Here is a 16,859-nt window from a genome sequence, read left to right on the forward strand (position 1 = left end):
TGAAATAAATAATCAAAACTAAATCTGCATGTATGTAAATAAGAGTATATGAATACATTAACCTCCCATATCTCCCTCTGAAACTTCTGCTTCCAAAAATAATGGCTCTTAATTCCTAAGTCATGGTGATAATATCTCTTTGTCATACAAAGATTACCCTGAGGTGCTAAAGCAGACACAACAGCATAAGGAATTTTCACAAAACCAGCATTTGTCAAGACTCAGCATTTGTCAAGATTTTTCTAATCTCGAAGTATGTTAAAGCCTACCTCTGACATCAGGTCCCTTCATTACCATGTACTTCAATGTGACTCTCCAGGAATTTGATGTTTATTTGCATAACCATATTATACCTACAAAATCGCACAATTTTGCTTTCCAATCAGTTAGACTTTTCAATGCCTCAAAAATAATTCTGTAGTTTTATTTGTTCCACACCAACTGCTCACTCTGTCTCTTAAGTCTTAATCTACACCCCACCACCACACACACACATGCAGTATCCTGTCTGCTTTTCATTTATGCATTAAGTATCCATTTATTTATTTGAGGGACAGAGAGAGATACTGATAGAATCAGAGAGAGACCACCCATGTGCTGGCTCATTTCCAAATACCCCCAATGGCTGGGGCAGAGCCTGGCCAAAGCTGGAAGCCAGGAAGTCAATCCAGGTCTCCTACATGGGTGACAAGAGCGCAACTACTTGAACCATCACTTCTGCCTCAGAGTCTCTGCATTGGCAGGAAGCTGGTGTCAGGAGCCAGAGCCAGGAAACAAATCTGGGCACTATGGGACATGACACAGGGCATGAGCATCTTAACCAGTGTCTTACCACCTAGGCCAAACACTAACTCTATTTTTTTATTTTATTTATTTATTTTTTTTTTTTTGATAGACAGAGTGGACAGTGAGAGAGAGAGACAGAGAGAAAGGTCTTCCTTTGCTGTTGGTTCACCCTCCAATGGCCGCCACGGCTGGCGCCCTGCAGCTGGCGCACCGCGCTGATCCGAAGCCAGGAGCCAGGTGCTTCTCCTGGTCTCTCATGGGGTGCAGGGCCCAAGCACTTGGGCCATCCTCCACTGCACTCCCTGGCCACAGCAGAGAGCTGGCCTGGAAGAGGGGCAACCGGGACAGAATCCGGCGCCCCGACTGGGACTAGAGAACACGGTGTGCCGGTGCCGCAAGGTGGAGGATTAGCCTAGTGAGCCACAGCGCCGGCCTAACTCTATTTACTTTTAAAATGATTTTGAATGGAGTAGGTGTTCAGCACGGTGGTTAAGATGCTGCATCCCATATTAACATATCTGGGTTCAAGTTTCAGCTGTGCTTCTGATGACAACTTCTTGTTAATGCCGCAGTGAATGCTCAGTGACTGGGTCCCTGTCACCATTTTGGGAGACCTGAATGGATTTCCAGGCTCCTGGCTTCAGCCTGGCCCAGTCCTGGCTGTTGTGGTTGTGGGCATTTGAGAAGTGAACCAGCAGATGAAGATCTCTCTGTCTCTCTCTCTCTTTCTCTGCCTTTTCAAATAAATGGAAATTAAATTTACAATTTTTTAAAATGATTTTAATTTGCTGAAGAAAATGAGACAACTTAATTCCATTTAACAGGTTACCTCTACGTGCCTTATTTGGTCACAGCTCAACAGTCCTCTATAGCTGGTACCCTGTACTTCATGTGGATTGCATGACACCAGGTGGCAGGTGGTCATTGTCCCTTAAGTTATGGTAAGATTGATCAGAGGATCTATGACAGGAAGCCTAAGTCCTCTTGTAATTTCTGAATCAAACTTCCACCTAACCCTAGCAGTTTAATCAATTGTTAACCACTGAGTCATCACAGTAAGGGTTGCTTTAGTGCCTTTCTAATGTGACCATTCTTGCCAGAGTTAGGAGTTGAAATATCTATGTCAAAAGGTTTCCCTCTGGGATTGCTGTGGTGCAGTGGGTTAAGTTGCTTGGGACAGCCACAGTGCATACTGGAGTACCCACTCCTTTCCTCTGCTTTGGATACAGCTCCCTGCTTATGTGCAGGAAAATGCAATAGATGATTGCTCAAGTACTTGAGTCCCTGCTACCTTGTGGGACACATGGATGGGCATCCTGGCTCCTAGCTTTCGCCTGGTCCAGCCCAGGCTGTTTCCAACATTTGGGAAGTGAACCAGTTATGGCAGATCTCTTCTCTCTCTCTCTCTCTCTCTCTGCCCTTTTCTCAAATTTTTTAAAAACTTTTATCAGTTATGGTTATGTGGTTACTCTAAAATTTAATGCATACAAAATAAGCAGGCTCTAATTGTTTATTTCTTTTAAAAAAAATTGTTAACTTTTAATTTATTTGAAAAGCAGAGAGAAACAAAGAAAGATCTTCATCGCCTGCTTCACCCTTGGTTCACCTTCTAAATGCCCACAACAGCCAGGAGCCAGGAACTCCATCCAGGTCTCCCATGCTGGTAGCAGGGACCCAAGTGCTTGATCCATCACCGCTTGCCTCCCTAGGTGCACATTAAAAGGAAGTTACAATCTAGGCCCTCTACTAAGGGATGTGCAAGCTCTCATTGATGTCTTAATCACTCTTCTAAACACCTTCTCCAAATCATTTATTTCTAATTGAAGAGTTACCTTTGCTGGCGCCGCAGCCCAATAGGTTAATCCTCCACCTGTGGCACTGGCACCCCGTGTTCTAGTCCCGGTTGGGGAGCCAGTTCTGTCCTGGTTGCTCCTCTTCCAGGCCAGCTCTCTGCTGTGGCCCGGGAAGGCAGTGGAGGATGGCCCACCTGCACCCCCATAGCAGACCAGGAGAAGCACCTGGCTCTTGGCTTCGGATCAGCGCAGTGCGCTGGCTGCAGCGCGCCGGCCACAGCGGCCATTAGGGGGTGAACCAACGGAAAAAAGAAGAGCTTTCTCTCTGGCTCTCTCTCTCACTGTCCACTCTGTCTGTCAAAAAAAAATAATAATAATAAAAATAAAAAAGTTACCTTCAGTGTTGTTGAATGTACTGGTTTTTTTGGTTTTGCTATTTCATTTTTTTGTGTGTATAGCAACTCAACTGTTGAGTATGGATTCATGATAGTATTTATGTGTTTTTATTATAGAACTTTTAAGTTTATTTAAAGCTAGAGATACTATTGGCTCAACTTTAATAGTTATCAATATATAGTCAGTCATGTTTCATCTCTATCCTTTCTACCTATCCCAAACCCAGTCATAGATTATTTTGGAATAAATCCATGGCAATATATTATTTTATCCACAGATACTTCAGTATGTATTTCTAAAATTAGTTCTCATTTTAATATAGCATTTTGCCACTATCATACTAAAAATGTTAACAGTAATTTTTTTTGTTTTTTTTTTTTTGTTTGTTTGTTTGTTTGTTTTTGACAGGCAGAGTGGACAGTTGAGAGAGAGAGAGACAGAGAGAAAAGTCTTCCTTTGCCGTTGGTTCACCCTCCAATGGCCGCCGCGGCTGGCACACTGCGGCTGGTGCACTGTGCTGATCCGATGGAAGGAGCCAGGTGCTTCTCCTGGTCTCCCATGGGGTGCAGGGCCCAAGCACTTGGGCCATCCTCCACTGAACTCCCAGGCCACAGCAGAGAGCTGGCCTGGAAGAGGGGCAACCAGGACAGAATCCGGCGCCCCAACCGGGACTAGAACCCGGTGTGCCGGCGCCGCAAGGCGGAGGATTAGCCTAGTGAGCTGCGGCGCTGGCAACAGTAAGTTCTTAACGTACTCAAGTACCCAGTCATTGCTCAAATATCCCTAATTGTACCATAAGTATTCTTAACAGTAACCTGTGGTTTTCTATATGTTCAAAATGTCTCACTAAGTTGCATTCATTATTCCTTTTTACTATCAAATGTACTCGTCTTTGGCAGTGGAGCCAAAGTGACATATACCATGGGTATTTTTTAAGACAAAACAAACAAGCAAGAAAAAAGTTTATCCAAGACAATCAATACACTAGATACCTCAAACAATTCTTTACAAGCTTTATTTTATGAAAGTGATGTTCCTGAATAGTATCAACTGTGTGTTCATTTTTTTCCTCATACAGTCAACCCTCTATATCTGCTGGTTTCACAAATATAATTTTAATGCCACGGAAGAAAATTTGTTTAAAATTCATTTACTGAGACAGAGTTTATTTAGGCAGAATTACAGAGAGGAGGGGAGAGACAAAGAGATCTCACATCCACTGGTTCACTCCCTAGGCGGCTGCAACCACTGGGATTGTGCCAGGCTGAAGCAGGAGCCCAGGACTCCATCTGGGTCTCCCACGTGGGTAGCAGTGGCCCAAATACTTGGTCCATCTTGTGCTGCTTTCCAGGCGCAGTAAGAGGAAGTTGGATCAGAAGTGGAGGAGCTAGGACTGCAACTGATGCTCACATGGGATCCTAGAGTCCCGGGTGGCAGCTTGATCTGCTGGGCCGAAACACCAGCCCCAAAAATATTTTTAAAAATTACATCTGATTGAACATGTAACAGGCTTTATTTTTCTTGTTATTATCCCCCAACAACACAACATCTGTTTACATAGCATTTACATTGTGGAGTTACTGTGGGTAATCTAGAGATGATATGATGATATGAAGAATATAGGAGAGGATGCATGGGTTACGTGCAAATACCATGCAAGTTTATATAAGACACCTGAGCATCTGTGGAGCCTGCTATCTGAAGGAGGTTTCAGGGACTTGGAACCAAATCCTCCATGGTCCTTGAGGCCTAACTGTACTGGAATGATTTCACTTCTAATGTATTGATTTGGAATTTATCCTGAGATATTGGGCCAAATTTCTCTTTCTGCAAATAACTTTCCCTTTCTACAACTACAACTTAATTTAAAAATCCATATTTCACCATATTTGAGATTCTTTTTCAGATATTAATTTTCATAGATATTTGCTAATTTCTAGACTTTCTGTTTGACTTCTTTCATGGATTCATGGATTCATGGGTCAACACTGTCTTACTTTAAGATATAGAGACTGTACTCATCAAGATTCCACAGAGAGGCCGGCGCCGCGGCTCACTAGGCTAATCCTCTGCCTTGTGGCGCCGGCACACCGTGTTCTCTAGTCCCAGTCGGGGCGCTGGATTCTGTCCCGGTTGCCCCTCTTCCAGGCCAGCTCTCTGCTGTGGCCAGGGAGTGCAGTGGAGGATGGCCCAAGTACTTGGGCCCTGCACCCCATGGGAGACCAGGAGAGGCACCTGGCTCCTGCCATCGGATCAGCGCGGTGCGCCAGCTGCAGGGCACCAGCCGTGGCGGCCATTGGAGGGTGAACCAACGGCAAAAGGAAGACCTTTCTCACCTGTCTCTCTTTCTCACTGTCCACTCTGCCTGTCGAAAAAAAAAATTAAAAAAAAAAAAAAAGATTCCCCAGAGAGACAGAAACAATAGGATCTAGAGCTAGAAAGATGGAGATATGCAAAGCAGGATGTTGGTAGGGGAACTGGCACACATGATTATGAGGCTGAGAGGTCCAATGATTGGCCATCTGCAAGCTGGAGACCCAGGGGTGATGGGAGCATGGCTCAGTCCAAGTCCCAAAGCCTCAGAACCAGGGAATGGGGTGGTATAACTCCTCAGTCTAAGACTGAAGGCCAGAGAACATGAGGAGCTGCAAGTCCACTCTGGTGTAAGTCCCAGAGTCCCAAGGCCAGAGAACTCGGGAGTTGTGATGTTCAAGGGTAGAAGAAGAAGGGTGTCCCAACTCCTGGAGAGAGAGAAAGGGGGAGAGAGAGAGAGAGAGACAGAGAGAGAAAGAGAGAGAGAGAGAGAAAGGAGAGAATGAATGAATTCACCTTTCCTCTGCCTGAGAGAGAGAGAGAGAAAGGAGAGAGAGAATGAATTCACCTTTCCTCTGCCTTTTTGTTCTATGTGAACCTCCAACCAACTGGACAGTATATACCCACATCTAGTGGGTCATCGCACTGTGTCCACTGGCTCCCACACCAATCTGCTCTGGGAACACCCTCACAGTCATGCCTGGATATACTGCTGTATCAGTCCTTTAGGTGTTCCTTAACCTATCCAGTTCACAACTAATGCCAACCACTAGATACTTATTTTAAGACCATATTGTGGCCGGCGCCGCGACTCACTAGGCTAATCCTCCGCCTTGCGGCGCCGGCACACCAGGTTCTAGTCCCAGTTGGGCACCAGATTCTGTCCCAGTTGCCCCTCTTCCAGGCCAGCTCTCTGCTGTGGCCAGGGAGTGCAGTGGAGGATGGCCCAAGTCCTTGGGCCCTCACCCCATGGGAGACCAGGATAAGCACCTGGCTCCTGCCATCGGATCAGCGCGGTGCACCAGCCGCGGCAGCCATTGGAGGGTGAACCAACAGCAAAGGAAGACCTTTCTCTCTGTCTCTCTCTCTCACTGTCCACTCTGCCTGTCAAAAAAAAAATTTAAAAATTAAAAAAAAGACCATATTATAGGGCCAGAGCCGTGGCTCACTTGGTTCATCTTCTGCCTGAGGCCCTGGCATCCCATATGGGTGCCGGGTTCTAGTTCCAGCTGCTCTTCTTCCAGTCCAGCTCTCTGCTATGGCCCGGGAGGGCAGTGGAGGATGGCCCAAGTGCTTGGGCCCCTGCACCCGCATGGGAGACCAGGGGGAGGCACCTGGCTCCTGGCTTCTGATAGGCACAAAATGGCGTAGCAACCATTTTGGGGAGAGACCAATGGAAGGAAGACCTTTCTCTCTCTCTCTCTCTCTCTCTCTCTCTCTCTCTCTCCCTAACTCTGCCTGTCGAATAAAAAAAAGACCATGTTATGTTATTTGGCATCTTATTTGTATCCTATCTTCAGTGCTTTCTTAGCTGTTTCTGTTTATTTTTTCATATGAACTTTATAATCCATTTGTCTTGTTCAAGACCAGAAACATAAAACTCTTCTAATAATTTTACTAGCATCAAAGGAATTTTATAAACTAACTTCAGGATAATTTACATATTTATAATACTGACTATCCTTACTGAAAGATGTTATGAGGAAAGGAATGTGGCACAGTGAATAAGATGCCACTTTGAACATCTGCTCTAGTCCCAGGTCCTTCCACATTCCAGCTTCCTGCTAATGCACACCCTGGGAGGCAGCAGGTGATGGCTCAAGTAGTTGAGTCTCTGCCACCCACATGAGAGACCTGGATGGAGTTCCTGAATCCTGGCTTCAGCCTGCCCCAGACCTGGCTGTTGAGGCATTTGGGGAGTGGTCCAGTAGATGGAAGATCTCTTTTTTCCTGTGTTTCTCCCTTGTCTCTGTCTCTGTGCCTTTCAAATGAAAATAAAGTTGACAATTCAATGTTTACAAAAAGGACAGGATACGTTTTTCTCTTGGTTCAAGTCTACCTTTGCATTTTGAGGAATGTTCCAGTAGTTTCTTTGCATTGTGTGGTTGCCAGCATGGGGAAGGCTCCTGGCTTTGGATCCACTCAGCTCCGGATGTTGTGGCCTTCTGGGGAGTGAACCAGCAGATGGAAGACCTCTCTGTCTGTCTCTGCCTCTCTCCATAACTCTTTCAAATAAATAAAATAAGTTTTTTTAAAAACAGGCCACCCCGGGAGACACAACTTCAACTCATACTTTCTGATTAATTCATTCACCAAATGTTAATGTCTTCATGCAAGGGATGCTGCCAAACACACAACCAAGAGCTGTGGGGATATAAAATACAAGACATACATCCTCTATTCAAGCAGCTTGAAGGCTCACACCACCACAGGTGTTGAAAAGACATCAGTCGGCCAGCGCCGCGTCTAATCCTCCACCTTGTGGCGCCAGCACACGGGGTTCTAGTCCCGGTCGGGGCGCTGGATTCTGTACCAGTTGCCCCTCTTCCAGGCCAGCCCTCTGCTGTGGCCAGGGAGTGCAGTGGAGGATGGCCCAAGACCTTGGGCCCTGCACCCCATGGGAGACCAGGAGAAGTACCTGGCTCCTGCCAGCGGATCAGCACGGTGCGCCGGCAGCAGCACGCCGGCTGCGGCGGCCATTGGAGGGTGAACCAATGGCAAAGGAAGACCTTTCGCTCTTTCTCTCACTGTCCACTCTGCCTGTCAAAAAAAAAAAAAAAAAAAAAAAAAGACATCAGTCAACAATAAACGAATGCTCCAAAATGGCATAAGTAAGTTAAAATTCAGATAATAATCACTTTAATTTCTGAGTTCCACACAACTCCACACAACTACAACAATGGCTTTGAAAATAGTTCCTAACTAGTGGTCACTGACATCACACATAAGAGTGTAAATTGTTAACAACAGGAGACACTGTGCACTAACTCCCCATGCAAGACCTCTGACCTCAATGAGCTGTATTGAGAGTTAACTGTAAAACCAGTTCTCAGTTTTGTGTGTGTGTGTGTGTGTGTGTGAATGCAAATTGTTGAAATCTTTACTTAATATAGAGTTGGTCTTCATGTACAAAATTAATTGAAAATGAATCTTAATGGAGAATGGGACTAGCAAGGGGAGAGGGAGGAGGTGGAGGGGTGGGAGTGTGGGTGGGAGGGCAAAGTATGGTGGGAAGAATCACTATATTCTTAAAGTTGCACTTATGAAATTTGTATTCTTTAAAAAATAAATTAAAAAAAGAATACCTTAAAAAAGGAAAGAAAATAGTTCCCAATGAAACAGCATGTTTCCCCAGTGAAATCTTTCTCTGGTCTAATCAAAGACCACCAAGCATAGAAGGGCTTTGAAAAAAATCACCTGTGTGACTTAAGTGAATCAACATCACATCTCCTCAGGCAAACAGAAGTGAGCAGTGGAGATATGGCTAGGGCAGGACAGGACGGCTCTTGCACCAACTCCCTGTCTGCCACCTGCTGGCCACCAAAAGAACTGACAGCCTTGGCTTGGGCTCTGGATAATGGCCCATGGGCCCTCCTACTTCCTTTAGTCTCAAAAGAGAACAGGATGACCATAACAAAAGGCTCTGGATGTGAAAGGTGAGATGTTCAACGTGGCAGGGGCTGCTTGGTGGAAACAAGGTAAAAGAGGACATCTCATGACTTTCTGAGACACCTTGTGAAAAGATTATTTAAGGAACCCTCCCCTACTTTTTTAAGAAAAATAGCAAAGAGAATGTGCCTTATATATTTTGATTGGCACAACACACACTGGTGGGTGCTGTAAGGAATGGTGGCATTAATTTCATTCTTTCTTCCCCATAGAGATCCTTTTTGAGGTATCCAGGAGCACCTGAGCAGGAGTTGAGACTTGGAAAGTACCAGAATGTTTTGCTGCTGTGACCAGGGCAAAAGAAGTCACCAGTGACATTGACGGGTGAGTGCAGGTCAGTAGTGGTTATGCCTTCCTCCTCCCAATCCTTTTCTTCAACCCCAGTCCAGACAGAGAGAAACACCCAGAACAGCTGCCACCATACCCAGTGAGTAGAGTATTTCATGGCGGGTCCACATGAGCAGCCACCTATAGTCAGGAGCTAGAAATCAAGCACAGACACTCTGAGGTGAGGCATAGGAATTTAACTGGTGTCCTCACTGCTAGGCCAAACACCTGCTCCAACAACCTTAATTGATGGAAAATACAGACAGAGAATGGGACTTCCTTTTGCAATCAAAACAAACAAAAGCACACCTTAGGGCCTTATGAATTTCAGAATGTCAATATCTCGCCATTGTTCCTTGTCTAAGAAATTTATGGAAGGCACACTCTGGGTAACCCTGACTTCTCAGTGAATACCTCTGGCTCCACTCATAGAATATTTCTCTTTCAGTTACTGGGAGCTTTTTGCCATTTTCCTCCTGGAACACTCATAGATTACAGTGACTGACCCAAAACCTCCAAAAAGACATTTCAATTATCAAAAGACTTCTTTCTGAGCTCTTGCAGGGGGAACTTGACCACTGTGGTCCTTTATCTTTTCTCTTGTAACATACTGTCTATTCAGAATTCATCAAGCAGCCCTCTGAGTCATGGAAGCCGAAGAACATCCTCACATTCCTTACTTTACCATTTGGCTCTTGCTATCCTTTATACTACTGAGAAAACTTCCTACTCTCTTTTTTGATTTGCTGAAGGGAAACCATTATGGTTTATTATTTACCTCCAGTTAAAAAGATTCTTGAGGCTTACTGGAAGTCCTTTAATCATTTTATTATCTTCATGAAGAAGTTCAATGTCATTTGATGGTCCTACAAGTGATCATTCCAAGCCACTTTATTTGGACATTTTCTGTGTTATCTATTAAATCTGTGCTGTTGGCATTTTTAATTGAGGGAGCCTGCATGTCACTTTGAATGTAAATGGTATCTACAGCATGGGTAATATGACCATCACAACTGCATTTCCCTAAGAAGGATCACTGCAGCGCTTGTGGTTCAAGTCCTGGTTTCATCCTAACTTCAGCTTCCTGCTAATGTACACCCTGGGAAACAGCTGCTGATGGCACAAATACTTGGGTCCCTGCTACTCATGTGGGAGACCCGGATTGAGTTCAAGTTCTCTGTCTCTCTGACTTGCAAACACAAATTTAAAAATGAATTTATGCTAAAAAAAAAGAAAAGAAATGAAAGTGAGGGTGTCACCATATCACCGGGTGTCATTCCGTTCATGAATCATGTCTTTGTTCTTTGTAAAGTATGTTTTTCATAATATTACATTTTCAGGGTGGTTAAATTCACAGAACATACAATTCACCATCTGAACCATTTTGAAGTGTATATGTCAGTGGCATTAAGTATGTTTAATTGTTGTACATCCTTCTCCAGAACCTTTTCATCTGACCCATGTGCAACTGTATCCATAGCCCCTCCTGCCCTGAGCCCCTGGCAGCCTCCACTGTACTTCCTGTCTCTATGAATTTGACTACTGTGGGCACTTCATATATGTGGGATCATAGAGGAATTATCTTTTCTGACTGGTCTATTCACTTCACTTAGCTTATTAATGTTTTCAAGACTCATCCATGTTTTATATGAGCAGCCCGTGTCAGAATTTTCTTCCTTGGATACAGCATGCTTTGTTTACCCATTCATCTATCCCTAGAAATTCAGGTTGTTTCCTCATTTTGGCTCATGTGAATAATGTTGTGAACAGGGTGTGCTAATATCTATTCAAGACCCTGCTTTCAATTCTTTTGAGTATACACCCTGAAGTGGAATTACTTGATCATGTGGTAACTATTGTGCTTTTTCTATGGAAAACCCATAGTGTTTTTAATGGCCGCAGTTTTATGTTCCCAAAAGCAATGTGCAAGGGTTTTCATTTCTCCACATCCTGACATTTGTTGTTCTTTTTAACAGATCAAAGTGTCAGCTTTGAAGATGTCTTTAGTCAAACCAAGATAAAGGAGACAGAAAGACAACCATTCTCTATTTTCCCATGTGCTGCTATCACAAAAGGATTCACTTTCATTTTTTAATACAGCATAGTCATGGCCACCAATAGCCATTACTATAAATGACATGGGATTTTTCTATCATTATATGTGACTATATACCAACTGGTATGGAGAGAGCCGAGAAGCACTACTTCCAGGCATCAGGGCTCTGGAGCCTGGCATGCTGTGTAGATCTGTGTCATTGATTGGGAATACGTTCTTTAACCTCTCCACTCAGTTGTCCTGCCTGTAAAGCTGAGAGCATAATCACACAGCCATCTTTGTGCTGTCATGATGACTGAATGCAGTTTTATTTCCCAAGTGTTTGGAATAGGACCTAGCCTAAACAACACTTAAAGTATACAATAAGCATGTGAGAACTCTTTCGTGAGACTCAGGGATCTGGGGCTTTGCTCAGAGCCTGAAACTCTACCTAACAATACATTTTTTAACTGTAGGTGTTTCCCTCTCTGCGATTCTTTTAAAGTTGGCTGGAAAATTTCTTCTCCCTGTTCAACATATTCAACTGCCATGAAGAGTGTGTTCCATGCTCCAAGCATCCAAATGTATGGAATTTTTAGGCTCTACCGGTAAATTTTTTATTTATTTATTCATTCATTCATTCAATCAATCAATCAAGAGGCAGAGACAGAGATATAGAGAAAGATTTTAAAATAAAGAAACAGACAAAGGCTGGCACACAGGCACACAGAAAGATCTTCCATCTACTGGTTCATTGCCCAAATGTTCACCACAGCTGAGATTGTGCCCTGCTGTAGAGTGGAACCAGAAATTCAATCCTGGTCTCCCATGTGGATGGCATAGACACAAGTACTTCAGATGTTACCTGCTGTCTCCCAGGGTTAGCAGTTGCAGGGATTTTGAATAAGGAACAAAGCCAGGACTCGAACCCAGGCAGTCTGATATGGGAAACACAAACATCTCAAGTGGCACTTGAAAAACTGTGCCAAACACCAACCCTAAGAGTAAAACTTTTAACTCTTTAAAAATTTTAAATTTAAATCTTTAAAAAAATGTAAACTTTGGCAGGCGCCATGGATCACTTAGCTAATTCTCTGCCTACAGCACCGGCACCCTGGGTTCTAGTCCCGGTTGGGGCGCCGGGTACTAGTCTCGGTTGCTCCTCTTCCAGTCCAGCTCTCTGCTGTGGCCCAGGAAGGGAAATGGAGGATGGCCCAAGTGCTTGGGCCCTGCACCCCATGGGAGACCAGGAGGAAGCACCCGGCTCCTGGCTTCAGATCAGTGCAGCTGCCAGCCGTGGCAGCCATTAGTGGAGTGAACCAATGGAAGGAATACCTTTCTCTCTGTCTCTCTTTCACTGTCTATAACTCTCTCTCTCTCACTGTCTAACTCTGCCTATCAAAAATAAAAAAAAATTTAAAAATGTACACCTCAATCTTTCAAATTAAGTTTTTAGGAAAATGTGTCTCGCTCCACAGGTTTCAGCTATGGACATATTTTCTTGGCAACTACCACATTCTGCCTCCTTGATTCCTTTTCCTCATCCAGATCCCTGATTCGTTTCCATTTCTTCAGTCCCCCAGTAGCAAGGAAGTACTAATAACACAGTGAATTAATCAAATGGGTGATCAACTCCACACACATCTTACTACGGTAACTTCCCACGCTGTAAAACTGTAGCCTTCCAGGGACTTGGAAATACATTTGGCAGAAGAGTGAGGAGCAGCGGCTACAGTGTTGTAAATATCAGGCTTCACAGCAAGGAGATGTAGTTTGGATGCCCCTAACATCTTCTGCGTGGGCAGTTACTTTCAGCATCCACACACCTGGTACCCCAGCAGAGCAGACCTCAGTCCTTTCTGTTGAACAATAGGGCAGGATGTCTGAGCAGTGTAATTTCCTGATTATTCCCACCCCTTATTCCCAAGGATTCAAATGAACAGATGGCCCTAGTAAGTTGATTTATTTTTTTGACGATTTATTCATTTATTTGAAAGTCAGAGTTACACAGAGAGAGGCAGAGAGAGAGAGAGAGAGAGAGAGAGAGAGAGAGAGAGTTCTCCCATCTGATCAGTCACTCCCCAATTGGCTGCAATGGCCGGAGCTGCACTGATCCAAAGCCAGGATCCAGGAGCTTCTTCCAGGTCTGCCATGTGGGTGCAGGGGCCCAAGGACATGGGCCATCTTCCACTGCTCTCTGAGGCAATAGCCAAGAGCTGGATTGGAAGTGGAGCAGCTGGGACTTGGACCAGCACCCATATGCAATGCCAGTGCTTCAGGCCAGGGCAATAACCCACTGCACCACAGCGCCAGCCCCTAGTAAATTGATTTATAATGTCAAAACTGCTTCACGGAAGATGAATAACTCAGGATTTTTTTAAGTTGCATCTAGAATATGTTGAGATCCGAAGGTGCAATTGAGCAAATGGTGGTTGAAAAAATGTGAATGGGCAAGATCTGTTGTGTTTAATACACAGATCCTTAGAATTGTGTTCCTTCTGCTAGTAAGTATAAATGTATGTGTGTTTTGCATTTAAAAATGTACAAACTAGAAAAACATGTAAAGAATCAAAGTCTAAAACATAAACATTTAATGTTAAGAATTAAATATTTGGTGTGTATATTATAAATTTTCAAAAATGTGTGTATATATGTATATATACATATCTAATCAGGTGGGAATTTTCTTCTGACAAATTATCATATCACATGTATTATGGTTCATTTTCTGCTATAACATAGAAATTTCTTCTTATAGTTCATATTGATTAACTCACCCTTGGTGATAGCTATATGATATTCCACTATTATCTCAGATGTACAACAGTTTAAGCATTCCTCTATTTATAGACATTTTGATTATGTCTAATTTTTCTCAACTGCAAATGTAGCTGAAACTAACATCTCTTTACAAACGTTTTTGCAAGCCTAGACTTAGTCTGGAGCTGCTAGATAAAAGTATAAACATTTGAACTTTTCAAAGATCTTGTCAGACTGTGCTCCTAAAATGCCTTATGAATTCATACCCTCACCCCGTCATGGGTTCCTAGGCATCTTTTATTGTTATGCAAAATATTTAGAGGATTGTTTGAAGGCCAACATGCATATAATGAACAGTTCAATATACCTTTCTGACAAGGACGGGATGTAGGTATTTCTGCCCTCCCTAAACCATGGCTCATGCAATCTGATTTTGTTTTTTGTTTCCTCTCTGGTGCCCCTGGCTTGAATTCACAACTCCTCCACCTCATCTTCAGTTTGTCTGAAATGAAGCAATGGATCTGCAAACTCATTGGTCTCTTCTTCAGTTATCTGTCCTGGGCTTTTGGTGTGAGCCTTGTCAACAGCAGATCCTGGCGCGTGTGGGAATTCGACAGCCAGACTGTGCCTTTTGTGTTCATTGGATTTTGGGAAGCCTTCTATTACAAAAGAGTTAACATCTCTGGTTCAGTAACGGAGGTGCCGATGTCTAGCACTATCAATGCAAGCTGGGTCATTTCGACTGAGATTGAATATGGGCGGGACCTGATAGTGCTGCCTATTTTTATGAAGACGACTGTTCTGATCTTCAGCACAGTGGCCGTTCTGGTCAGCTGGATGAAGGCACCATACCCAGAGTTCATCCAAATGTGTTACAAAATATCTGTCTTCTTCCTTTTCACCAGCTGTGGCTGTACCTTCACTGTAGTGATCTGGAATTTCACTGTGGATTTTTATGGGCAAAGCACTCTTGACTTTCCCCTTACCTTTCCTGTTGACAAAGAAATCCTGATAAGGAAACACTTCAGCTATGTGTTTCCAGCAGGAATCTCGACAGCCACTCTATCACTAGTAAGTGCCACCATGTTTCTCTGTGAGTTATGTTTAGCAGAACGGCGGAATCGAGTAAAACCCCTGCCTGTGGACGATCATTCAAAGGAAAAGGTCTGAACTGAGGGCTTTCTCAGTTTTGGAAGTTTTGGAAGTTTTCTCAGTTTTTGGAAGGCTGCTGGTAGAAATTTCTTGAAGAAATTTTCTGCATACAGAAAATACTGTGGCTATCATCTACACATTGAATGTAACACATATTTGACTCTTGTAGTGTGTGTCTCAAGCTTATATTCTCTTCTGTTCCGTTCTGTAAAGCTACCCATCTCTGAAGCATTTCTCTTCTTGAAATCTGCAGGCAAACATCTTCTGTACACACACTGCCAAAAACCAAAAGCAGGGGAAAGTACTGATGGTCTAGTGCAAGCATGCATCAGTGAGCACAAGCAACTCCACGCTGAGTGAGTTTATTAAAAAAAAAAGCTCATATGTACACATAGGAAAATCACCATGTTTGCAGCTAAGAAATCTCAAAGCCCTTACAGTTGGTTAGGTTAGAGCAGGGTTCCTCAAATGGGGGCCCACTTGACATTTTGGATGGAGTTCCTTTTGGGGATACCTAGCAGTTTCTGTACCCATTCAATGTCAGTCACACATGCCTCTCTCTCCAGCTGTGACCACCCCAAATTTCAGACATTTCCATGTATCTGCTGATGAGCACAATTGATCTGTCTTGCAAATCCCTGGGGTACATGTAGCCAATGACCCAGAAGAATGAAAGTTATGAAATGTTGACAGGATTTGGAGGAAAATTGGTTATCAAATAAAACTGCATAGGCTCAGCCTACCACAGCATTCTGTGCCCTGGTCATTGGCTACCATTAGCTTAGGGGCCGACTGGGGAAGACTTTGCTTCCTCTTCCCGGGGACATCTGGCAGTGGCAATGGCAGTGACAAAATGTAATCTCAGAACTACAACACTCCATCATAAGGTTAGAGAGCCTGATAAACAATGATGATGAGAGAACTGGGAATCTTAGGTTAAAAATATGAAGAAGTTGCCTGAAACAGCATGAATGACAGGGAAACTGAAAACATGATAGAGCACTTCAGAGGCAGGGAAAACAGAATGAGAAGTCCCAATGTATGTTCCAAGGACTTTTTGTGGAATAAAAGTTTGCTGTGAACTAGTTGAAAGGTTGAAGATTTTCCAGAATTGTGAAAAACATGAATCTTCAGATTGAGGAAATACATACGTCTCGAGCAGGTTAAATTATCACAGATTCACACCTGGATATATGAAGACATGCTTCAAAAAGCTTGTGGGAAAAGAAATTTAAAAGTAAGTTTATTTTGGTGCAAAATAGTTTTGGAATCCTTGCGCAGTTATTTTTTTTTTGAGAATTATTTAATTTATTTGAAAGTCAGAGTTACATAGAGAAGGAGAGTCAGAGAGAGAGAGAGAGAGAGAGAGAGAGAATCTTCCATCTGCTGGTTCACTCTCCAACTGGCCACAACAGCCGGAGCTGTGCTGATCCAAAGCAAGGAGACAGGAACCTTTTCCAGGCCTCCCATGTGAGTGCAAGGGCCCGAGGGCTTGGGCCATCCTCTACTGCTTTCCCAGGCCACAGCAGAGAGCTGGACCAGAATTGGAGAAACCGGGACTCAAACTGGCACCCACATGGGATGCCAGCACTGCAGGTGGAAGCTCTACCCGCTATGCCACAGCACCA

At 43.8% G+C, this 16,859-nt stretch overlaps 1 protein-coding gene across 2 annotated transcripts; it reads left to right on the forward strand.

Moving 5' to 3' along the window:
• The first annotated feature begins 8,921 nt into the window (after positions 1-8,921).
• On the forward strand, positions 8,922-16,313 carry LOC100350428 (uncharacterized). Of its 2 annotated transcripts, none has more exons than XM_089311659.1 (4): positions 8,922-8,986; positions 9,170-9,291; positions 11,796-11,927; positions 14,577-16,313. In XM_089311659.1, the coding sequence occupies exons 3-4, from the start codon at positions 11,869-11,871 to the stop codon at positions 15,247-15,249; spliced, it is 732 nt and encodes a 243-aa protein (XP_089167785.1). In that variant the 5' UTR covers positions 8,922-8,986; positions 9,170-9,291; positions 11,796-11,868; the 3' UTR covers positions 15,250-16,313. The 2 variants fall into 2 exon arrangements, with proteins under 2 accessions (XP_089167785.1, XP_089167786.1); XM_089311660.1 differs by having other exon boundaries at positions 9,170-9,281.
• Positions 16,314-16,859: the final 546 nt, after the last annotated feature.

The sequence above is a fragment of the Oryctolagus cuniculus genome, chromosome 13 (assembly GCF_051225735.1).
Source record: "Oryctolagus cuniculus isolate XC-2025 breed Fujian yellow rabbit chromosome 13, ASM5122573v1, whole genome shotgun sequence".
NCBI classification, from domain to species: Eukaryota; Metazoa; Chordata; class Mammalia; order Lagomorpha; family Leporidae; genus Oryctolagus; species Oryctolagus cuniculus.

Coding starts and splice junctions, on each gene's coding strand:
- LOC100350428 (XM_089311659.1), top strand. CDS start 11,869: ATGAAGAGTGTGTTCCATGCTCCAAGCATCCAAATGTATGGAATTTTT. Junction 11,928..14,576: donor GGAATTTTTAGGCTCTACCG/GTAAATTTTTTA, acceptor CCTCATCTTCAG/TTTGTCTGAAATGAAGCAAT.